This window comes from Muscardinus avellanarius (genome assembly GCF_963383645.1).
Source record: "Muscardinus avellanarius genome assembly, chromosome: 10".
Classification (NCBI taxonomy): domain Eukaryota; kingdom Metazoa; phylum Chordata; class Mammalia; order Rodentia; family Gliridae; genus Muscardinus; species Muscardinus avellanarius.
Window position 1 is genome coordinate 51251753 of NC_137796.1, and position 25392 is coordinate 51277144.

A 25392-nucleotide genomic window follows, 5' to 3' on the forward strand; every position below is an offset into this window, starting at 1 on the left:
TCATCCGGTTAGCCATTATTGCCCTCTGGTGGCCAGACTATAAATTTAGCTGACATGTTTCCAGAGCTACTGAAAAGTATCAAGTAGAAAAGAAAAAGAAACATGGGTCATCTGCCTGAGCACCAAGTCAGCCTAAAACCAACAACCATGAAACAGGAGTATCTCAGGCTGGAGGCCAACCCCAACAATTTATCAAGACCCTGTTTCAAAATAAAAAAGTAAGCCAGGCACAGTGACACGTGCCTGTAATCCCAGCACTTGGGAGGCTGAGACAGGAGGATCACAGGTTGAAGGCCAGCTTCAGGAAGTAGCAAGATTCTCAGGAACATCCTGTTTCAAAACAACAAAAACAAAAAGGGCTAGGGTTTAGCTCTGAGGTAGAAGCCTCTGGGTTCAATCCCCAAGGCCAAAAAATAAAATAAAATAAAATAAAAAAGCAGTCATAATTGTTTGCTGCATCAGAATAAAAGTTTTCCTATGAATTGCCTGATTTGATACTTGCAACAAACCTATGTAAATAAGAATAAACAAGCCCATTGTCATATTAGTAATAAACTGCCTGATAACCCAACCAAAAAAAAAGCAGAAGTTTACCCTTCTGATGGCCAAAGGGAAAAGAGTGGGGAAGTGGACATTAAACAACAGAGAGTTACCTAACCCCCTAAGGCTGTGGAAGCCTATGAGGCCACAGGGCTGGATCCTTCTCCAGCTCTGCTAGGTGGGGCTTAGTGCCAGCTTGCCTTTCTCCTTCTTGTTTCAGTAGTCAAACTTCAATGGAATCACCTAGGGAGCTTGTGGCAAGTGCAGGTCCCTGAGCCCCCATCTTCATGGTTCTGATTCAGTAGACCTAGGGCAGTGTCCCAGCAATCTGCATTTGAAGATATACCTACTTTCCCTGGGCTTACGGTTGCAGGAGGTCTGCTTTGAAAATCCCTTAGTCCTCACAAAATGCTAACCTGACACACTGCAACCAGCACAGAACTATCATCTGCCTGCGTGGATATTTTTTTTTCTAGCCCCTCTCCAAGTTTCTGTTTCTCATCTGTAATATTCTAGATAGGATATGCTATTCTAGCCAGGGTGGTGGTGCACACTTGCAATCTCAGTACTTGGGAGGCTGAGATAGGAGGATCACAGGTTGGAAGCCAACCTCAGCATGTTTCCAAATAAATACAATCAGGCTGGGATATAACTTGAAGGTAAAATACCTCTGGGTTCAAGCCCCAGTACCACAAGGAAAGAAAGAAAGAAAGAAAGAAAGAAAGAAAGAAAGAAAGAAAGAAAGAAAGAAAGGGCGAGCCATGTTAAGATGCAATCCTCATCTCCTATTTTTTTTTTTTGTACTGGGGATTGAACTCAGGAGTATTCCATCTCCTACCCACCCCCTAGCCCTTTTTTATTTTGAAACAGGGTCTCGCTAAATTGCTAGGCTGGCCTTGAACCTGTGATCTTCCTGTCTCAGCCTCCCAAGTACTGGGATCACAGACATGTACCACCATACCTGACTATTCTCCAGCTCCTTTATTACCTTCTTCAAGGCTCGGTTTTCTCTTCTGTAAAATGTGGCAATACCTACCTCACTGGACCATAGTGAGGATTAAATGAGAAGGTATGTCTTGTACATGGTTCCTGACATTCACAAGGTATTTAATAAACATGATTTTGTGGTTCCTGCATTCTTTATTTTTTTTTCCTGCGGTACTGGGGCTTGAATCCAGGGGCATTCTACCTCTAATCTACACCCCCAGCCCTATTTTTTATTCTTTATTTTGAAGCAGGGTCTCACTAAGTTGCAGAGGGCCTCATTAAATAGCTGAAGCTGACCGTGAACCTGTGATCCTTCTATCTCAGCCTCCCAAGTACTGGGATTACAAGCATGTACCACCACACCCAGCTTGGTTCCTGCCTTCTGATTCTGAGTTCCTTGAAAAATAAGTGGTTAATTTTAAGCAGCCCTCTTTTGGATTCTTGTAGGCTTTTAAGCAACAGTCCTGAAGAGGACCAAGGGAAAATCAAGGCGATGTCTTCCCCCAGGCTCATTCCCACATGGGCAGATTTTAAATACTTCATAAATGACATCCTACATAAAAGCAAGGTAATATATATGTAAGACATAAACATATTGGTTGGCCTCTATTTATATTATAGTAATGGGCACTTTGGAACAGCCATAGATTTTCCATGACAGAAAGAAGAAAATAGGGTAGACCATCCAGATAGCTGTCACTTTTGCCAGCTATAGTGGCTCATGCCTGTAATCCCAGGACTTGGGAGACTGGGAGAGGAGGATCGCAAGTTTGAGGACAGCTTCAACTTAGTGAGACCCTGTTTCAAAACAAAAAATAAAATAGGGCTGGGAGTGTAGCTCAGAGGTAGAATGCCCCTGGGTTCAATCCCCAGTACTACCAAAAAAGAAAAACTGTCACTTTAGTAGGAAATGGGCCAACAACTTATAAATAAGTTTATAGACCTCTTACAAGGACATTTTGATATCAGAAGTTAATACTTTGGAACACTGTCAGAGAAACCAATCCTCTGGGAAGAGAGGTATTCTAGAAGAGAAGGGAGAAGGCGCCAGAAAGAACTTGCGCCAACTTCAGTTTTGCTATAGCTGACTCTGCAAATAGAGCCTAGGTATATATTTCATAGCACATGTTCTGTCACTGTGGGATAATACAGTGTGTGTGTGTGTGTGTGTGTGTGTGTGTGTGTGTGTGTGTGTGTGTGTTTGCTGAGGATTGAACCCAGGGGCATTCTACCTCTGAGCTACAGCCTTACAGCCTTGGCCTTATTCTTTTTTTTTTCTTTTTTTTTTCTTTTTTGCAGTACTGGGATGGAACCCAGTGGCATTCTACCTCCAAGCTATACCCTCAGGCCTATATTTTATTCTTTATTTTGAAACAGGGTCTCACTGAGTTGCAAAGGGGCCTAAGTAGCTGAGACTGGCCGTGAATCGTGATCCTCCTGTCTCAGCCTCCCAAAGGCTGGGATTACAAGCGTGCTCCACCATGCCAGGCTTTCTATTCCTTTTTTTTTTTTTTTTTTTTTTTTTTTGCAGATCTAGGGATGGAACCCAGGGGCATTCAACCTCCGAGCCACACCCCCTGCCCAATTTTTTTTTTTTATTCTTTATTTTAAAACCGGGTCTCAGTGAGTTGCAGAGGGCCTCACTAAGTAGCTGAGGCTGTCCGTGAACCACGATCCTCCGGTCTCAGCCTCCCGAATGCTGGGATTACAAGCGTGCGCCACCACGCCCAGCTTTGTTTTTAATTTTGAAACTGAGTCTCACTAAGTTTCGAAGGGCCTCAGTAAGTTGGTGAGGCTGGCTTCAAACCAGCAATCCTCTTCTCTCAGCCTCCCAAGTCCAAGTACAGGGATTACAGGCAGGCACCACCACACCTGGCTTCCTCTGTCAAAATTTTTTTTTTTTGGTGGTACTGGGGTTCCTGGAAATCCTTCTACCTCCGGGATACACTCCCAGACCTATTTTTATATTTTTATTTGGAAACAGGGTCTCTTAAGCCAGCGAGGCTGGCTTCGAACCTGCGCGATTTTCCTGTCTCCGCCTCCCAAGCGTGGGGATTACAAGCGTGTGCCGCCACACCCAGCTTCCTCTGTCAAATTTAAAGGCCAGATAGGGTATCCCAAGTCTTACTTGTATACTTTTAGGTTTAATAACAGCTAGGTGTGATGGCTGCTGCTTCAGATACTCAGGAGGCTAAGGCAAGAAGATCGCAGGTTTGAGGCCAGCCTGAGCAGCTTAAAGAGACACAGTCTCAAAATTTAAAAAGGGGCTAGGGGTATAGCTCAGTTCCAACCCCATTCCCACAAACCACACACACAAAAAAAGATTTAGTTTTCGGGCATAGTGGCACACACCTATATTCCCACTACTTGGAGGCTAAGACAGGAGGGTCACAGGTTCAAGACAAGCTGCAACAATTTAGCAAGGTCCTCAGAACTTAGTGAGACCCTGTTCCCCCCCCCACACACACACACCTCAGTTTTAGTTGTACAAATAGCCCAGGGGTCACACCAGCCCTTCTGTCCTTATTTGCAGACAGAGGCTTTTACTGTGCAACCTTCATGGGGGCCTGCACATATTTGGGAGCTGCAGCTAGAGCTGGCAGTGTGGCCTTGGCCTGGGCCTTGGTTTGGGCTTTATCCTGGGTCTTGGTTTGAGCCTTGGCCTTTGGCCGGCAGATCCAGCGCGCCTTGGCAATGCAGGCATAGATATGCTTACCAAGCTTGGGATGGGCACTAAGAGCAAGTCAATTGAGCTTGTGGGTGGCCCCTTTGGGGTCGTGGGCTTTACGAGGGCCTCGATGGCCTTGGAACGCACAGTCATGGCTGTGGCTTTATTGGCCTGCATCTTCTTCAAGCCCTTCTTGTTGTGCTTCTTGGCAAAACACATATTCCTTAGGAACTTGGGGACTACCCCCTTAAGAGATTCATATATTTGGGATTGGGGTTCCTTGATGCCAATTCTGTGCCATTTCCAGGACTGGTTGTGCATGGTGTAAACCACAGTTCCAGACACTCCTGGGACTGGAAGAGGAGACCCTGTTTCAAAAATAAAAAACAAACCAGGTTTCATGGTGGAGGCTGAGACAGGAGGATCGCAGGTTCGAGCTCAGCCTCAGCTATTTAGTGAGGCACTCCACAACTTAGACCCTGTTTCAGAATAAAGAATAAAAAATAGGGCAAGGTGTGTAGCTTGGTGGTTAGAATGTCTCTGGGTTCTATGACCAGTACTGAAAAAAAAAAAAAAACCCTCCAGGGCTCCATAACCTCCCTTTATTCTGACTCTGCCCTATTCTAGTTACAGTACCTTGGACAAGTCATTTGTTCTTCTGGACCTCAGTTTCTTGATGAGCAAATGAGAATGACACCTGTGCCTTCCTCACGGGGCAGCCCTTGAGAGAGGGCCCAATGAGATGATCTGTGTCACGCTTTTAGGGCAGGGCCTGGACCCACTGTAAAGTGATCTTTCCAGTCAAAGTAACTCAAAGCCCTGTGACGCTGGGCTCACAGGAAGAGCCCGCTCCATCACTGGAAAAACCAAGTAGAAATAAGAAAAAAAAAATAAAGCAGGGGTCCAGCCTGGAGATGTTGGGGGTCTAGGGTGAGAGACCTAGCTTCTCTGGAACGAACAGAGGAGATTGGCTCTGGAAAGGGTTAGGGCTGAGAGTGTAGCTCTGAGGTAGAATTCCTCTGGACTATCAGTCCCCAGTAGTACAAAATAAATAAATAAAATAGGGCTGGGGGTATAGCTATGGCTGGGGTGTAGCTCATATGTAGAACACCCTTGGGTTCAATCTCCAATACTACAAAAATAAAAAACTGAATAACTTAGAGCTGCACTGACTTTGGGACACGCTGTATATACACACAACTAAAAAGTTATGTACTTACCTGAGGAATTTGGTAAGTGTTGTGTCTTTTATGATACATGTATTATCTTTTAGACACAAAGAAAATGTTCAAGGACAGATATGACTACTTTTTTTTCAGTACTGGGAATTGAACCCAGGAGTATTCTACCTCCAAATTACACTCCATCCCTATATTTTTATTCTTTATTTTATTTATTATTATTGTGTGTGTGTGTGTGTGTGTGTGTGTGTGTGTGTGTGTGTTGCCGGAGCCAGCCAGCAAGAGTACGGGTTCTGAAGAGAGGCGTGAGGATGAAGTTTTAATTTTTTTTTTTTTTTTTTTTTTGGTGGTACTGGGGTTCCTGGAAGCCCTTCTACCTCCGGGCTACACTCCCAGACCTATTTTTACATTTTTTTTATTTGGAAACAGGGTCTCCTAAGCCAGCGTGCGCAGCTGGCTTCGAACTTGCGCGATCCTCCTGTCTCTGCCTCCCAAGCACGGGTATTACAAGCGTGCGCCACCACGCCCGGCTATGAAGTTTTAATTCTAACGTGGCGGAGCCGCCAGCCTATTATCTCTACTGGCCAACCCCTGTTTCTGGGTCAGTATTTCCTACGGGTCGATGACTATGCCTGGGTCAGTATTCTCTATAGCGCCGATGCTCCTGGCCGATGCCTACTTCTGGGTCAATCTCATCTTTACTGTGCCGACGCTGGGTTTGTTTTTCCAGAGGTACTTATACACAGTTACAGGTCAATCAACATTCTCGTGCTACCACCACCAGAATACAATAAAGACCAATACAAAACACACACATTACAGATAGGCCTATCAGTACCCTTGTGTCATCACCACCTGTTCCTCTCTCAGACCTCTTTGAACTTTCCATAACTCCAAACCTTGTTGACTCTGGGCAAAGGACAGTCAGCTGAGTCAGAGACACCAATCTAGGGGAAAGCCTTAATGGCTCCCCACAATTCCCCCTTTTTTACTATATGCAAAGAAATCTGTGCCTGTCTTAGGTTGTTTCCTTTATGTATCAAGGATTACCCGTCTTTGGATAATACAGAGCTAAGCTGTATATCCTGTCTTAGGTTTCCTTGTCCCAAGGAAATCTTACCCGTCATTGACTACCAGCCTCTTAAATGGGGGTACCCTTCAAAGGTAAATTGTGTACTTCTGCTGAAAAACTGTTCTCACTTTGTCCTGAGACCACACCTTGTCCCGAGTCTCTAATAAACAAGGTATCGGGAGTATCATGTAACATAGGTATTTCAGCAAGACATTTTCTCCAATTAACACAATGATTTTTACATGTTGAATCAGTTTTACAGAGTAAACAAGTTATTAGTGGGCTAATATTTTTATCTTTTTTCCCTGGGTAACCAGGGCCCCACAAGACCAAACCTTCAATAGCACAATTACTTACCAGTCTTTGTCCAAAATAATCAAAAGTACCAATTCCATTCTTTGTCCAAAATAATATTATCAATCTTGTACTAATAATTCTCTGTCCAAAATATCAGTCTCTGTACTTGTCTGCAATACCACAGGTGTCAATTGCAGACATCCCATCTTCCCGACATTTTTACCAGTCCTTTGTCCAGCATAACCAAAAGTTTCCACAATGGGTCCAAAATTCAAAGCAAGAAGTCCCAGCAATCGGGAGTTGTTACTGAAGACAGCGATCTCCCGCTGTTCCTAAGCAGCTGGATGAAGTATGGGATGATCTGGAACATAAGTCCATGTTTCAGTCATCAGCATTAATCCAAAAGTCTTCTATCTTTCCTTGATCCGTATGTCACACATGTTGCTCAGGTATCCACCATGCATTATCTCCATCCTGTGAAAAAACACAAGCATGCCCTCTTCCCCATATTAGTATGGGGTCTTTCCAAATTCCTGTGCAAGGATCTTTCCATTTTATTAAAGCAAAATTGTTTTTGGAGGATGGATGCCAATATCTATCTGCTGCTGTGCGACCAGTTTTGTCAGCATTCAAGAAATTAATAACACCCCCTTGACCCAGTTTTGTCGGCATTTAAGAAATATAATAACACTTCCTTAACCATTAGGGTCTTCAGTATCCGGGAAAACTCTAAATCCTCTAGTATCTTCTCCATTCTCTGCAGCCTGATTTATAGCTGCTTGAAGCGGTGATATTAAAAAAAACAACTCATCTCTATGATACTGAGCAGCAGATTCCACAAAGCATATCTTTTAACCTATGTACAAAAAACAAAAAACTAATTTTTTGACCCATTGTATATTACAATATTTTTTGACCCATTGGATTTTTACAACTCTTACATTGGGAACTAATCTTCTGACCTATCGTCTATTACTATTTACACGTTAGGCGCCTTCATTTTCTATCTTACTTTCTTCATTTTCTGCCTTAGTTTCTTTTGCTCAAGGCTTTACTTTAGTGACCGATTATATATTACAAAATTCCTGCGTTTCACCACTACCAAAAATCTTCGAGCACGCTCCTTTTTTATTCAGCGGTGTCCTTCACGGGATCCTTAGTTTCAGAATGTCCCCATACGGGGCACCACCTGCCGGAGCCAGCCGGCAAGAGTACAGGTTCTGAAGAGAGGCGTGAGGATGAAGAAGTTTTAATTCTAACATGGGGGAGCCGCCAGCCTATTATCTCTACTGGTCAACCCCTGTTTCTGGGTCAGTATTTCCTACGGGTCGATGACTATGCCTGGGTCAGTATTCTCTATAGCGCCGATGCTCCTGGCCGATGCCTACTTCTAGGTCAATCTCATCTTTACTGTGCCGACGCTGGGTTTGTTTTTCCAGAGGTACTTATACACAGTTACAGGTCAATCAACATTCTCGTGCTACCACCACCAGAATACAATAAAGACCAATACAAAACACACACATTACAGATAGGCCTATCAGTACCCTTGTGTCATCACCACCTGATCCTCTCTCAGACCTCTTTGAACTTTCCATAACTCCAAACCTTGTTGACTCTGGGCAAAGGAAAGTCAGCTGAGTCAGAGACACCAATCTAGGGGAAAGCCTTAATGGCTCCCCACAGTGTGGTACTGTGGATAGAACCCAGGGGCATTCTAACTCTGAGCTATACCCCAGCCCTATTTTTCATTCTTTATTTTGAAACAGAGTCTCACTGAGTTGTAAAGGGCCTCACTAAGTAGTAGCGGACGATGGCCTCCTAGCTCAGCCTCCCAAAATGCTGTGATTACAAGAGTGCTTCACCACTCCCAGCTCTTTATTCTTTATTTTGAGACAGGGTCTCACTAAGTTGCAGAGGACCTCACTAAGTAGCTAAGTCTGACTGCGAACCTGGATCCTCTTGTCTCAGCCTCCAAGTACTAGGATCACAAGCATGTGCTAACATACCTGGCTCTGAGAATATATGGAATGAATGTGTGCTCTGGCCTCTTAGCTAATACCATGCCTCTCTCCAGGAACCTATAGATGAACCAAAGAGCGATGTAGTTGTGCTGAGTGACCGGTCCCAGATACTGTTCAAAGAATCTCGCTATCCTCAAAATATGCCTCTGATATGCCATTACTTCAGTGATGCCTATTTCTTTGCCTCTCTCTCTTGGGTGACATCCTACACAAAAGAAATACAGGTAAGACTGCCCTTTTCCCATCTCCCATTTCACCACTGAGGATAGGACCCGGGGCATTTTACCTCTGAGCTATTTTTTATTCTTTATTTTGAAACAGGGTCTCACTAAGTTGCAGAGGGCCTCACTAGGTAGCTGAGGCTGTCCTGGAACCTGCAATCCTCCTATCTCAGCCTCCCAAGCACTGGGATTACAAGCATGCACCACCACTACACCTGGCTTTTTCTCTTTCTTTCTTTCTTTCTTTCTTTCTTTCTTTCTTTCTTTCTTTCTTTCTTTTTTGTGGTACTGGGGTTCCTGGGGTTCCTGGAAGCCCTTCTACTTCCGGGCTACACTCCCAGACCTATTTTATATTTTCATTTGGAAACAGCGTCTCTTAAGCCAGCGAGGCTGGCTTCAAACCTGCATAATCCTGTCTCTGCCTCCCAAACGTGGGGATTACAAGCATGAACCACCATGCCCGGCAACACCTGGCTTTTTCTTCCCCTTCTAATCTGTTCTCAAGGGCCCATGCCCATATCACTCTCAATCTAGATTGACAAAGGAATTGATCTTGAATATGATCCAGATTCAAGGATTCCCCCTTATCCTTTCTCCAATTACAGTCTCCATGTTGAGTAGACTTTACGGTTTCCCTAAAGTAGGCTAAGGTTAGGGAAAGCATCGTAGGCTTCCCACCTCCACCTTAGTTTTAGCTCCCACCACCAAGGGGATAAAATCACTCTAGAGTCTTCCGATTTTTTTTTAACCTCTGAGCTATACCTCTAGCCCCATTTTCTTTAGAAACAGGGTATTGTAGGTTGATGAGAGTCACATTACTTGCTGAGGCTGTCCTCAAACCTACAATCCTCCTATCTTAGCTTCCCAAGTACAGAGATTACAGGCATGTGCCATCATCACCCTTGGACTGAGTCTTCCAATTTCTTCTTGGCAAAAGAACAGGGGAAAAAATAGCTGAATATTTGGCCCTTTCCTCCTCTACTGTGTTTTCTAAGCAGTTTCCATCTTATTCTCTCCTAGGCTGTAGTATGGATGAAGAACAAATCTGAGGAGATGGTTGAGAAGAGAATATTTTCCATGACTGAGCGACTACCACCCATCCAGTCAATGGTCCACACAGGTTCCTTTCATATCCTCGTGGCCTACTGTGGTGACATGCTCCTGCGGCTTTTTGGGGACCACTTTCGGGCATTCAAACCCCTGGGCATAGTGCCCTGCCGCTTCAACATCACCTGTCTCTGTTATGACCCAGAAACAAAGATGCTTCTGTCTGGCATTATGGGGGCATTAGTGAGCTGGTTCATTGAGCGAAGTGGCAAGGGCCTCCAAATAGCCCACATGTTTCCCATGCCTGGTGATGAGGTTGTCCATGACATTGTACTGAATGGCCCCAATGGTGCCCTCCTAGCCCTGTGTGAGTCTATGGTGAGGGTCCTCGAGCGCCAGAGTCAGGGCCAGCTGGGAGAGGTGAAGAGGTTCACATCCAGCAGTGGCTCCTGTATCACCTGCTGCTTTACCTGTTTTGATCAGGGCTTTCTATATGCTGGAAACAAAGCTGGTGAAATCCAAGTATGGAGCCTTAATCGGGGCCAGCCCCTCCACAGTTTCAAAGCCCATTCCTCACTTGTAGTATGTATCCGCAGCCGGGCAGAGGCCCACACCTTGCTAACCGCTGGCAAGGAAGGCATAATCAAGGAGTGGAACCTTACTTCAGGGAACCTGCTTCGGCGACTAGAACTCGGAGAGGAGCTGTACCACCTCCAGTTTATTGATGACACTACTTTCTTCTGCCAAACGACCCACAGTTTTTCCTTGCGCTGTCTGCCCTGCTTCTACACCCTCTTTAATGTCTGTGGTTCTACTCCCCAGCAGGTGCGTCGGGTCCGCTGTGGAGATAACTGGTTCCGGATTCTCTGTGTTACAGAGGATGGCCTGTTGCGCTTTGTGTCCCCATTAACAGGGGACCTCCTGGTTCTCACCTGGCCCTTCTCAATCCTGGACCGGGCTGTGGATTGGGCCTATGACCCAAGCAAAGAGGAGCTCTTTGTGGCAACAGGCAGCTCAGAAGTACTGGTGTTTGACACGACACGCTGCCCTTGCCCAGCCAAATATCTTTTATGCACCTCATCAGATTCTCAGGACTTTGTACAATGCCTGGCTTATGGGCATTTCCACCTGGGGCGAGGGCTAGAAGGAATGATATTCTCTGGACATCAAAGTGGCGTGATAAGAGTGCTTTCCCAGCATAGCTGTGCTCGAATAGAGAAATTAATGCATTTTGGAGCTGTACTGGCACTTTCTACAATGTCTGGAGGGCTTTCTGGTAGCCGAGAAAACTCTTTGCTTTGTTCCTATGGAATGGATGACTATGTACACCTGTCAGAAACCGTGCTTAATGGGATCAGAGTACAACTACGGCCCCTTGCCAGCATTCTCAGTAGCTGTCACCTCAAACACCTGATACTCTTGCCCAAGTCTGTGGGTGCCATTACAGACACTAACTGCCTGCGTCTCTGGAAATTCCATGATTTTCTGTCCTCCGTGTCACAGAAAGGTTCGAAGTTCATAGAGACATTGCCTCTGCATCAGTGTGCCATCACGTCCTTTGACGTCTGCTTGCCCCTGAGTCTTTTCGTTACAGGTGGTGTTGACGGCTCTGTCCGGCTGTGGGACTTCCACGGTAGACTCATAGCCATGCTGGACTCATCACTGCACTTTGGCCCACTCTGCTTTGCAAATGACCGGGGTGACCTGCTTGTGACTTTCAACCAGAGTCTTTATCTGGTTTCCTGTTTAAAACTACTTCCCCCAAACCTGCTGTCTCGCTTTTCCTTAATGAGTATAGCAGATGAAGTACTAGAAATCCCTAAGCCTTTTTTACCAGGGTTCTTCTTCTCCTTTGAGACCATGTTTGTGCCCAAGTATGTCTACTTTAGTCAAGGAAAACAGGAATTAGGGGGTCTGGAGACTCTTTCCAATAAGCGGGCCATTGCTTTTGACCATGCTGTGCCACATGTCATAGAAGAAGACGAGGCAGGGAACTCTGTGTTACTGGGCACCTCCACACGCGATGCCTTGGAGGGGATGGGCCCTGAGTTGATAGAGGCGAGCAAACCTCACCGTTCCCATTATGTCATTCCTCCCCAGTTGCAGTTGACTAGTTGGGAGGGACTCAACCCTTATCAGATATTGCAGTGCTACCTTGGATCTGGGCGGAAATGGCTCCTTGCCCCTGATTGCTACATCCCCAACTCAGTGATTCGTGCCCGTCTGTGGCCAGAGGGCAGCCCAATATTCCTACAGTGCTCCCTGCACTCACCCCGGCGGGAATTAGAATGGAACAAGTCTGAACCGTTCTTCTTCTGGCACAGCAGAGTAAGAGCCATAAGTGATTTAGGAGAATATGCAGAGGAAAAGGAGGATGAAAGCTTCATAGGAACAAGGATAACCAAGGATGTAACCTACAGTGTCCTTACAGATGCAACAAATCGCAGTTGGCTGGGGAAAAAGATGAGTGAAATAGCTATTAATAGTCTGATTGAAACAATCCTCAATATTATGATCCATGCTAACCCACTGAAGTATCAATGCTGCATTGGTGCACTTGGGCAAATCTTTGCCTCTTACCAGGTTTCTCCATCCCTCCGTTCTGAGACAGCCCATCGTCTGCTAGATGATACAACCAATTCCAACCCATTGATCCGAGAACTAGCCTGGGAAGGGCTGAAGCGTCTAGGAATGATTACTCATCTCTTTGCCTTGCCTCTGGCCCAAGGATTAATGGATAAGGACCCAAAGGTGAGGAATAAGGCACTGACCTTCATGGCTGAGATTGGAATCCACTCTAAGACCTCACTCTTGAACTTGATCCAGAGACGAGACCTTTACCGAGAGATGCAGTAAGTTGTTTGTGCCTTCCTCAATTCTTCTCTCTCCTCTCTCTCTCTCTCCTCTCTCTCTTTCTCTGTGTGTGTGCACACGTGTGCATACACTCGCACATGTAGCACTAAAGCTTGGACCCAGAGACACTGACCTACATCCCCAGCCCTTTTTATATTTTCTATTATTATTCTTATTTTTTATTTTTGTACTGGGGATTGATCCCAGAGGCATTCTACCTCTGAGCTACACCCCCAGCCCTATTTTATTTTTTATTTTGAAACAGAGTCTTTCTAGGTTGATGAGAGTCTCACTACTTTCTGAGGTTGTCCTTGAATCTGCAATCCTCCTGTCTCAGTCTCTCAAGTACTGGAATTACAGGTGTGTGCCACCACGCCCATCTAGCCCTTTTTATTTTGAGACACAGTCTTGCTAAGTTTCCTGAACTGACCTTGAACTTGTGATTCTCCTCTCTCTTCCTCCCATGTATCTAGGGTTGTGGGTCTAGACCACCACACCCAGCTCCTTTCCCAGTTCTTTACTACCTGTGAATTTTTTTATCCCCTTCTTTTTCTCTTTTTTCTTTTCTTTTCTTTTCTTTTTTTTTTTTTTTGTAGGTCTAGGGGTGGAACCCAGGGGCATTTGACCTCTGAGCTACACCCCCTGCCCTATTTTTTATTCTTTATTTTGAAACGGGGTCTCACTAAATTGTGGAGGGCCTCACTAAGTACCTGAAGCTGTCCACGAACTGCGATCCTCCTGTCTCAGCCTCCCAAATGCTGGGATTACAAGCGTGCGCCACCACTCCCGGCTCCCTTCTTTATTTTCTCTTCCCTTTCCTTGCTATATCTTCACCCCTATAAGCTCTCCCTGATCTTTCTTCTCTTTCATAGCTTTTTCTATTCCTAGACTATCCTTGATGGGCCCCCAACTGTTTACGCCTCTCTCCATTTCTTTACCTATTCCTGTGTATCCCTTATATCTTGCAAGTTCTACTTTCAGTCCTTTTCCCTCTCCATACAAATCCCTCCAATCATTGTCATCTTAGCTGGCTTCCTAAATTTTTTCTTTCTTCTTGGCCATCATTTCCTTTACCTTTGATGTCCCTCCTGGTCATTTTGCCAAATCCCCTACCTGTTTTGCCAAAGTTTTTTCTTTCCCATTCTCCCTCTTGTCCCAGAACCAACAGTCCTCTCTCTCCTTTGACTTTCATAGGCAAGAGATTATTGGGGAGGAAACCCTGGACCATCTGCTGGGGATGCGGCCTACAGATCTCCAAATCCTTCTCACTCAAGTAGAACAGCGACTCAATGAAAACCTGACCTTGTCGAGAGGAGATAAAAAGCCCGATTTTTCTTTAGAGATTTCAAAGGCTTCTGAAGCTACATTTCTTACCACACAAACTCCCACAGCTCCCGAAGAATCAGAAGTCAAGCCCAGCAAAGGCCAAAGACGAGGCCGAGCAGGGGGCAGAAAGCATGGTATGTATGGGACGATCCAGTCCATGCCTGAGGGTATCCAAGAGGCAATGTAGTTAGACTAAAATGAGTCAAGATGTACTGGGTAGGAAGAGTTAAGTAGAAAGATATTTCTGTAGAAGAAAATTCTCTTAAGAACAATCCACCCAAACTCAAGAAGACCCCAAGGCCCATTTCTCTAGGATTGTGGGAGTTCACTGAGAATATAGCAAGGAGAATCTTTTTTTTTACCTTCTTCTCCTTTTAATTAATTAGTTAATTAATTATTGTGGTACTAGGGATGGAACCCAGGGACATTTTACCTTTGAGCTATATCCCCAGCCCTATTTCTTTATGTTTTATTTTGAAACAGGGTCTCACTGAGTTGCAAAGGGCCTAAGTAGCTGAGGCTGTCTGCCAACTGTGATCCTCCTGTCTTAGACTCCCAAATTCTGGGAATACAAGCATGTGCCACCATGCCTGGCTCTTCTTCCTTTATGGTACTGGGGGTGGAACCCAGAGGCTTTTTACCTCCGGGCTATACTCCCGGACCTATTTTTTAAATATATTTTTTAGAAACAGGGTCTCACTAAGTTGCTGAGAGCCTCAGTAAGTAACTGAGGCTGGCTTCAAACCTGCGCGATCCTCCTCTCTCAGCCTCCCAAGCACGGGGATTACAAGTGTGCGCCACCACGCCTGGCTCCTCCTTCCTTTAAATGTGTGGCCTAAGCGCCGGGCGTGGTGGTGCACGCTTGTAATCCCCGCGCTTGGAAGGTGGAGACAGGAGAATCATGCAGGTTCAAAGCCAGCCTTGCTGGCTTAAGAGACCCTCTTTCCAAATAAAAAATATGTATATATAATAGGTCTGGGAGTGTAGCCCGGAGGTAGAAGGGTTCCAGTACCACCATAAATGCATGGCCCTCTCTGCTGCTATTTCTTTTATGGCAGATCATCTTTAGCTCAAACTAGACTTTGAAAGAGTTTCATTTAGCCGTCCATACTTTTCTTACCTCTTCCTCCTGATTTTTTTCTGCAGTCCGAAAGTTGTTACGAGGTCTCAGAAAGGTGAAAGAGACAGAACCTAAACAGATTAGTGTGGAGTTGGCTCCCGAAGAGGGTGAAAGTGACCAGGTTGAAGTTGCACCAGGTGAGATGGAAGATGTAACCATCCTCTCCAGGTCTTCAGTCATCAGTATAACAAAGGGCTCAAAAGATTTTGAAACTTCAGAGAAGGATATCGTAAAGGAACATGTTGCTCTGACCCTGAAGATGTTAAGGAAAATACGTGGCAAAAAAGGCAAGAAAGCAATAGCTTACAAACCCATAAAGGGGCAAAAAAAGAAAAAAAAAGAAATAGAAACTACAGAGGCAATTGAAGAAACGTTGCTTCCTGCAGTGGAAGAGCCAGTTCCCAAAAGGGTTAGAACTTATGGGCGGGGTGCTGCTGGAGTGCCTGGCCATAGGATTGGAGAAGGCTTATCATGGCGGGATGATCTATGCCGTCTCATGACACTTAGGATATCTGGTTCCCAAACAAATATTTCAGAAGATCTAAATGCCAGCTTAGTAGCTACAGCTCAAGAGATGCTGGCAGATAGGCAGCCCAGTTGGGAACTCTTTCAAAAGATCTGCCCCTTACTGAAGGAAGAAAGCAAGGACGTGCCCCAGGACTGGGATGCAGCCTGGCCAGAGGAGAAGCCAGTTTGTATCCATGAAGGAGCAACTAGAGAGGACATGATGATAGGAGGCAGGAAAGAGCTATTAGAGGGGCCACAGCACGTGCAAAGGGAAGAAAAGGACATGCAGAGCTTGGAAGAAGTAATTTCCAAAAAAGGCAAAAAAAAGAAAGTTATTTTTTTAGAATCAGGTGACCTACTCAAGGGAAAAAGAAAGTCAAAGAAAGAAGAAAAGAAGTCCTCCAAGAAGGTATCTAAGCAAGAGAGGAAAGTAGTCCAGGAAGAAAGGAAAGTGGATATAAAAGAGGTGGAAATAACTGAAGAAGACAGTAAGAGTGAAGAAGAGAAGGAAGTGGCCGTACAAGAAGAGAAATTGGTTGAGGCAGAAATAAAACCAGTTAGAGATGAAAAGATGATGTCTTGGCAGAAGTGGAAGGATTCCTGGAATCAGTGGAAACAGTCCCCAAAACTGACGAAGATACCCTGGGAGGACTGGAAACAAGAATGGGACAGGACAGAGCTTCAGGAAGAGGAGAAACTACAGCAGGCCATAGGGGACCTATTCCCAGAAGAAGAAAAGCAGGAGGAGAAAAAGAAAATGAAATGGGATGAGTGGAAAAAAATTTGGAAAAATATGTTGACATCCAGGCCCAAGGATGAAAAAGAATTGACTCTGGGGGAAAAAGAAAAATTGTTCCAGGAATGGAAAAAAGTGTATAAGGAGATGGAAGGAGAGGAAGAAGAAGAGGAAGAAGAAAAAGAAGAAGAGGAAGAGGAAGAAGAAGAAGAAGAGTTAGACACAGAGCAGAGACAGATCCAAGAAGAACAGAAACAGGCCAGGATAGAGAGGAAACGAGCCATAGCTGAAAGAAAACGAGCCAAAGAGCAGAGGAAACTAGCACAAGAAGAAAAGAAACTTGCACAAGACGAAAGGAAGCTAGCCCAGGAAGAGAGAAAACTGGCCCAAGAATATGTGAAAAGATCCCTGAAAGATGGGAAAATGACCCAGGCAGATAGGAGGTTTGCTCATAAAGAGGAATATATCGCCCAAAGAGAAGAGAAGTTATCCCATGAAGCAGAACACATGGCCCTGAAAAGGAAGAAACTGGCTAAGAAATTGGAGAAAATGGCCCAAGAAGAAGAGAAAATAGCCATGAAAGGAGGGAAAGTGGCTGATGTAAAAAACCTTTTGGGGCAGAAAGTGGAAGAACTGGGCCAGAAGGAGCATAGTCTGGAATGGCAAGAAAAGGAGCTGGCCAAGGAACTGGAAGAACTATCATGGGACATGGAGGAACTGGATTGGAAAGAAAATGAACTGAAAATGGAAGAAGAAAGACTGGCTCAAGAAAAGGAGGAACTGGCTGAGGAAGAGCAGACCCTAGCCTGGCAAGAGGAGAACCTGGCTGACAAAGAGCAAACACTGGTCCAGGAAGAAGAGCTACTGATTCAGGAAGAGGAAAAGCTGGCCCAGGATGAGGAAAAAACACCTGAGGAAGAGGAAAGACTGGCCCAGAAAAAGAAGGCACTGATGGAGAACAAAGAGAAACTGGCCCAGGAAAGGGAAAAACTGGTCCAGAGCAGGGAAGGACTCAAGCAGAACAAGATAAAACTGGCCCAGAAGGAGGAGACTCTGGCGCAGGAAAAGAAGCTTATGGCACAGATAAAGGAAAAATTGGCTCAGACGAAAGAGGCTCTCCAACATATAAAAGAAAATATTGCACAGGGGAAAGAGCAGTTATCTCAAATGAAGAAGAAACTAGATGTATACAAGGAGAAACTTGTTCAGGCAGAGGATAAGCTGGCACAGGAAAAGGAGGCAGTGACCCAGAAGAAGGAGAAACTGACTATTGTAGAGAATAAACTGAGTAAAGCAGATGAATCTCTGGCAGGAAAACAGGAGAAATTGGCCCAGGAAAAAATGGCACTGGTTTCAGAGAAGAAGTCATTGTTCCAAGAAAAGAAACTGCTCAGAGAAGAGCTGGATATTGCTAAGGAAGGAAAGGCATTGAATATAGAAATGAAGAAGGTGGCCCAAGAGAAAATGAAGTTGGCTGAGGAGACAGAAATTCTCTCCAAGGGAGGGACTCAAGAAACCTTGAGAAGCCTGACTGAGAATGAAATACAAGCAATTAAAAAGAAACTGTCACTAGAGGAGAAGATACTGGTATATGAAGATAGGGTACTAGCCACAGAGGAAAGCAAAATTACCAAAGGAAGATTGGAATATACTAGAGGACAGAGACTATATGCTCAAGAAGAAAGGAAGTTAGCCAAAGCAGTAAGAAAGTTGTTTGAAGAAAAGAAAGATGCTTTTGAGAAAACAAAAAAAATGGGCAGAGTCTTAAAGATACTTCACAAACTAGTCAGTGATGAAAGGAAACTAACCCAGGAAGAAATAAAACTGGCAAAGATTAAGAGGTCACTCCTTGCTAAGGAGACCAGACTGGGCAAGGAACAGAGCAGACTTGACATCAAGGAGTGGGATTTGTCTGAGGAACAACCAGAAATGACCAAAGATGAGAAGAAACTGGCTAAGAAGCAGAGAAAACTGGCCAAGGAAATGAAAAAAGTTATAAACCAAGAGAAAAAAGTGATTGAGGAAGAAAATAGATTGGCCAGGGTACAGAAAGAATTCTTAAAGGCTGAAAAAGAGGGAGCAATAGAAGAAGATGAAGAGGAAACCCCATCCTTTAAACAAAAGTGGAAAAAGAAAAAAACATCGAAGAAAATTGATACCAAAAAGGGAAGGTTTTACAGTAAAGTGGATGAGGTGGAAATTCAAGATAGCTTTCCTGACGAAATAGAAACTCTGTTAGACAAATTAGAGAAAGAAAGTTTCTCTGAAGAGGAGGAGATGAATGAGGAAGAGGAGGAGGAGGATGAGGGAGAGGAAGAAGAGGAGGAAGAGGAGGAGGAAGAGGAGGAGGAAGAGGAAAAGGGAGAGAAGGAAGGGGAGATGGAGGAGATGGAGGAGATGGTGGAGATGGAGGAGATGGAGGAGGAAGAGGAAGAGGAGAAAAGAGAGAAGAAAAAGAAAGAGAAAAAGGTGAAGAGGGTGAAAAAGAAAAAGATGAAGGAGAAGGAAGAAGGGTTGAAGGAAGAAGGATTCAAGGAGCAGGAAGAAAGGATGAGTGAGAAAGAGACAGAAAGTTCAAGTGAGATAGAAGAGGAGGTAGAAGAGAGAAGCTCACTGGAAGAAGCAGACCAGGAAAAACAAATCTTAAAAACAGAAAAACCATTTAAGTTACAAGAAGAAAGAAGAAAGGACCTAAGAGGAAAGAAAATGGTCACTTCCATTGGAAAAAGAATCCCTCAGGTCAAAGGCAGTGCTATAAAACTGGAAGTTCGGAAAAGCGCTTCCAAGAAACTGATCTCAGAATCTCTGGAGATGGAAGAGAAAATATCAGTGCCATTGTTGACAAAAAAAATATCCTTGGAAAAAAAGGCCACAGAACTTGAGGCATCCAGGATACTTTCAAGAACGAAAATAGATAAAGAAAGAGAACTGATAAATAAAGAAAGAGAACTTTTACAGGGATATAAACCTCCATCTCTACTTGCTTTGGATCGAGTTTTGAAGCCCCAAGAGGAGGACACAAAGATACCATTTAGGTCCCACATATTTAGGAAGATCATGGAAGCTCAGAAATCCCAACACAAACTACTACATCCCAAGTGGAAGTTGTTTCTACATCAATATCCGTCTATGACTGAAGAGACTAAGGCGCCTTTCCCCCAAATTGTGGCTGAGGAATATCCAGAGGTAAGCCTCTCAGATGTAGAATGGATCCACCATGTCCTAGAACAAATGGAAGCCGGAGAACAGCTTTCCAGGGAAAGTTTCCACAGATTGTGTCAGCTCCTCAAAGACCTCACCTCAACCGGAGAGTTAGAGTGGTTGCATTTGGCCAAACTTGAAGCCATTGTGTATCATCATAAGCAGGCCCTGGAATCACAAAGCACAGAGATCCCAAAATCCAGTAAAGAGTCCATGAGTCCAAAACACTTAAAAGTGATTCCTCCTATAAAAGGAAAGGAAAAGGAGAGTTGGTTAAAACCATTGGCCATTCCAACACCAAAGTCCAAGAGAATTTTAGACCTAAAGGCTACAAATTGGCATCTTCTAGGAGAGCCATACAGAAGCGAGCGGATACAGCAGTTATCCAATGCTCTCAAAGAGATGGAGACACGACATTTCTATCCCACTGCGAGAGATGTTTTCCTGGATGCCCATACCTCAGTGCACAAACAAACCCTGGCACTAATGTTTCAAAAGGACTTCTGGGATGTTAAGGGTAAGGGAAGGTTTCCCAAGTTGCCAAAATTGGAGAAGACACAGCCCATCTCCAAAAAAAAGGCAGAGGAGGTACCCTCATGGGAGACATTTGTGGCCCTGTACCACGTTTTGCGAATGCTACAGCAGCGATATGCTGGTGATACCGCAACTTGGATGGAGCAGTTCCACCAGCTCATGGACCTGTACCAGCTTAAGTCCCCCCGAATCCAGAGACTGCTACAGGAGCTGCTTCTGAGGGAGGAGCCTCAGTCCAAAGAGATCATTTCCAAAGAGGCCCTGAAGGCCACGGATCTAGTGCCTGGGGAGCGACTATTCTACTGCCTGGTTTGTGGTGGCTCTCACGCCCCGAGAAGCTCTCTAGGATTCCAAGGTGTTGTTCCCCTCCCTGGGCAGAATAATGTGCGTACTCTTCTTTCCATAGGCATAGCCCAGTACGGGATCTTAGAACTTGCTTGGAAGAGCCTGCCCCAAGCTGATATTCACCTCACCAAGGAAGTGCCCCATATCATTGATCCTACTCACTAATTTTAGACTGGCTGGAGGCCAGGACTTTCATTATCAATTGGAAAAAGGTCTGGTCATCAGAATCTAAACTTATCTTTAGGGCCCACACAGATGTATGGCCAGGTCAAAGCCCTTTTCCAACCCAGATCTGGAAACCAGTTTCTACATGTGAAATAAAGAGGAGGTTCTTGTTCGCAAGAAGCTCTTGATGTCTCCCTTTTCTTCAAACTTTGTTTCTCTAGGAAGGTCACCAGGGAAACCAGATACATACTCCTAAGAGTCGGAAAACTTCTCCAAAGCCAGTAGTGCTCACCCTGTGGAGGTTGGTCTGGAGGCAGAGGTGTCTCCTTGACCTCTTTCTTCCTGGCACCTCACTATCATCATCTAAACCTACAGGAAGGAAAGCACCTGGCATAAAAATGAATGCATATTCAGCCGGTGGTGCACGCTTGTAATCCCTGCACTTGGGAGGCTGAGACAGGAGGATCGCACGGGTTCGAAGCCAGCCTCAGCTACTTAGTGAGGCTTTCAGCAACTTAGTGAGACCCTGTTTCCAAATAAAATATAAAAAAGGTCTGGGAGTATAGCCCGGAGGTAGAAAGCCTCTGGGTTCCACCCCCAGTGCCACCAAAAAAAAAAAAAAAAAAAAAAATGCATATCTGCATTAGTATAAGAACTACTAATATACTCCCAGACCCATTTTTTATATTTTATTTGGAAACAGGGTCTTACTTAAGTTGCTGAGAGCCTCACTAAGTAGCTGAGGCTGGCTTCGAACCTACGTGATCCTCCTGTCTCAGCCTCCCAAGCGCGGGGATTACAAGCGTGCGCCACCACGCCCGGCTTAAGAACTACTAATATAATGGAAAGAGAATGCACTTTAGAACCAGAAAACCCAGCATTTTACTCCTTAGTATATGGGGCATACCGTGGGAGCTGCCTCTGTTTGTTTGATCTGAGCTCAGCACGCTGATTTGAGTCCCAAATAGCAGACATGTTGGGTGTTGAGGAAAACCTCCAGAATAAAGGAAAAGGCTTCACCAAGGTCTAGCCAGTACCACCTAGTGACTTCACCAGCAGATACACTAAGGGGTGAGGCCATTTGGGGTTAAAGCAGAAAAAGGAGGGAAGGCCATGCTTTTTACTTCCTTTACTACCAAGTAGACACGGGGCATGTCTAGATGGGAGAGGGATAAAATGAGAATTAGGAAGAAAAAATGAAGTTTAGGTGTAGATTCAAATAGGACCCTACTTGTCTAGGGACTTATGATTCTTTCCTCCAACAAGAAAGGAGACAGTATTAAAAAAAAAATAGTGGAAGCCGAGCGTGGTGGCTCACACTTGTAATCCCAGTACTTGGGCGGCTGAGACAGGAGGATCACGCAGGTTCCAAACCATACTCAGCTACTTAGTGAGGCTCTCAGCCACTTAGTGAGACCCTGTTTCCAAATAAAATATAAAAAAATAGGTCTGGGAGTGTAGTCTGGAAGTATAAAGCCACTGGGTTCCATCCCCAGTAACACACACACACACACACACACACACACACACACACACACACACTGGAAAAGTAGAGGAAGCTGTTACTGCCAGCTTGTTTCCCCATTCTCTCCCTCCCATGAAGACCTCAGAACTGCCTCTTTCCAGATAAGCTGTGCTTTCCAATTGCTTCAAGCAAGTAGCCTATCTTTGCCACTTACCACTCCTCACTACAGTATCTATTTTGTTATTTTACTCTCTCCAAGCATGTTTTCTTTGAGGGGGAAACAGTGGACAGAGAACATTCTGAGAAGTTGGATTCACCTCAGAAGCCAAGGGCAATGAGACCCATGGCTCTACAGTTGGGCTCTTCTATGTCAGAATTCATGTCAGGGCCCATGGACTATGTGAAATCTATGAGCTGAAAGGAGGAAGCCTCAAAAAGGATGGCACCAGAAAGCCAGATGAGACAGTGAGAGTCAGGATAGCCCAGCTGGCTCTGCACCTGATCTGAATCCTTTCTCTTTTTTGGCTTCTGTTTACTTTTTTATGTCAAAAAGGGGACAGTAGCGGGGCATGGTGGGGTATGCTTATAATTCCAGTACTTGGGAGGCAGAGACAGGAGTATCACAGGTTTGAGGCCAATCTTAGCAATTTAGAGAGGCTCTCAGCAACTTAGACCTTGTTTCAAAATTTAAAAAATAAGGCTGGCTTGGGAGGCTGAAACAGGAGGATTGCAGGTTCTAAGCCAGCCTCAGCACTTAGTGAGGCCCTCTGCAACTTAGTGAGACCCCCCTTTCCAAATAAAAAATAAAATAGGTCTGGGGATGTAGAGCGGAGGTAGAAGGCCCCTGGTTTCCATCCCCAGTACCACAAAGAGGGAGGGGGAGACAGTGCCCAAATTTCAAATAGCGCACACAAAATAGGAAATATCACTCACTACACATTCTGCCTCCAAGATGCAGCCCAAACCTGAATTTGGAAACGGGGTCTCACTAGGTTGCTGAGACCCTCGCTAAGTTGCCAAGGCTATCTTTGAACCTGCAATCCTCCTGTCTCAGCCTCCCAAGTCTGGGATTACAAGCGTGCACCCCCACACCCAGCTATAAGCAACTTTTATGTCCATGATTTTTTTGTGTATGTGGTACTGGGGTTCCTGGAAACCCTTTTACCTCTGGGCTACACTCCCAGACCTATTTTATATTCTTATTTGGAAACAGGGTCTTTTAAGCCAGTGAGACTGACTTCGAACCTGTGTAATCCTCCTGTCTCCGCCTCCCAAGCACAGGGATTATAAGCGTGCGCCACCACACTGGGCTCCATGATTTTTTTTTTTTAACTCAGGGGCATTCTACCTCTGAGCTACACCCATGATTTTTTTTTTTTTTAACTCAGGGGCATTCTACCTCTGAGCTACACCCCAGCCTTTTTTTTTTTTTTTAACTCAGGGGCATTCTACCTCTGAGCTACACCCCAGCCCTATTTGTGTGTGTGTGTGTTTGGTACTGGGGATGGAACCCAGGGTGAGGTTCTACCTCCAAATGACACCCCCAGCCCTATTTTTTATTCTTTTTTTTTTTTTTTTTTTTTTGGTTGTACTGGGGATGGAATCCAGAGGCCTTCTACCTCTGAGCTATACTCCCAGACCTCTATTTTTTATATTTTATTTTATTTTATTTTATTTTATTTTTTGGTGGTATTGGGGTTCCTGGAAGTCCATCTATCTCCGGGCTACACTCCCAGACCTATTTTATTTTTGGAAACAGGATCTCTTAAGCCAGTGTGGCTGGCTTCGAACTTGCGCGATCCTCCTGTCTCTGCCTCCCAAGCGCGGGGATTACAAGCGTGCGCCACCACGCCCAGCCTATATTTTATTTTAAACAGGGTCTCTTAAGCCAGCTGAGGCTGGCTTTGAACCTGTGCAATCCTCCTGTCTCAGCCTCCCAAGCACGGGGATTACAAGCGTGTGCCACCATGTCCGGCTTTTATTCTTTATTTTGAAACAGGATCTCACTGAGTTGCAAAGAGCCTCACTAAATAGCTGAGGCTGTCCACGAACCACGATCCCCTTGTCTCAGCCTCCCAAATGCTGGGATTACAAGCATGTGCCTCCATACCCTGATCCCCAGCCCTATTTTAATTTTGAAATAGGGTTTCACTAAATTGCTGAGCCTGGCAACTTGTGATCCTCCTTTCTCAGCCTCCTAAGTACTGGGATTACCGGTGTGCACTGCCACACCCAGCCTGGCTAAGACTTTTACTCATTTACACTTCAGTACCACAAAATCACTACTTCATTAAAAAAATCACTACTTCATGCTATAGTACATATGTGTATTATTTATTTATTTATTTACTTATTTACTTACTTATGGTACTGGGGATGGAACCCAGGGACTTTCTACGTAAACTCCAAGCTATACTCACAGACCTATTTTTATATTTTGCTTGGGTACAGGGTCTCACTAAGTTGCTGAGAGCCTCACTTAAGTAGCTGAGGCTGGCTTTGAACCTGCGCAATCCTCCTGTCTCAGCCTCCCAAGTACAGGGATTACAAGCATGTGTCACCAAGCCCAGCTGTGTTTATTTAATTATATGGTGCTCTTCAATTTATAATGTGGTTACATCCCAACAAACCTATAATAAGATGAAATACCAGAAGTAAAAATTTCACTGAAGCCAGGTATGGGGGTGCACACTTGTAACCCCAGCTTTTGGGAGGCTGAGACAGGAGGATTGCAGGTTCACAGCCAGTCTCAGGTACTTAGGCCCTCTGCAACTTAGTGACCCTGTTTCAAAATAAAGAATAAAAAATAGGACTGGAGTTGTAAGTTGGAGGAATAATGCCTCTGGGTTCAATCCCCAGTAACACACCACACACACACACACACACACACACACACACACGTTCACTGAATACATCTAACCTACCATTATCATTGTTCAGCCCAACTGATCTTAAACATGTTCAGAACACTTTCATTAGCCTGAAGTTGGGCAAAATCATCTAACACAAAGACTATTTTATAATAAAGTATTGAATATCTCATGTAATTTGCTGACTGCTGTACTGAAAGTTGAAAGTGGAAAACATTCCCTCCCCTTTCCTG

At 44.8% G+C, this 25392-nt stretch overlaps 1 protein-coding gene across 1 annotated transcript; it reads left to right on the forward strand.

The window, feature by feature from the left end:
- Window positions 1-2020: 2020 nt before the first annotated feature.
- Window positions 2021-20824, forward strand: WDR87 (WD repeat domain 87; the record flags this gene model as incomplete). The annotated part of the gene is made up of 8 exons (XM_080703587.1): window positions 2021-2095; window positions 8823-8993; window positions 10011-12889; window positions 14085-14350; window positions 15363-16331; window positions 16776-18931; window positions 19268-19408; window positions 19754-20824. 8 exons carry the CDS (start codon window positions 2021-2023, stop codon window positions 20822-20824), a joined length of 7728 nt encoding a protein of 2575 aa, XP_080559713.1.
- Window positions 20825-25392: the final 4568 nt, after the last annotated feature.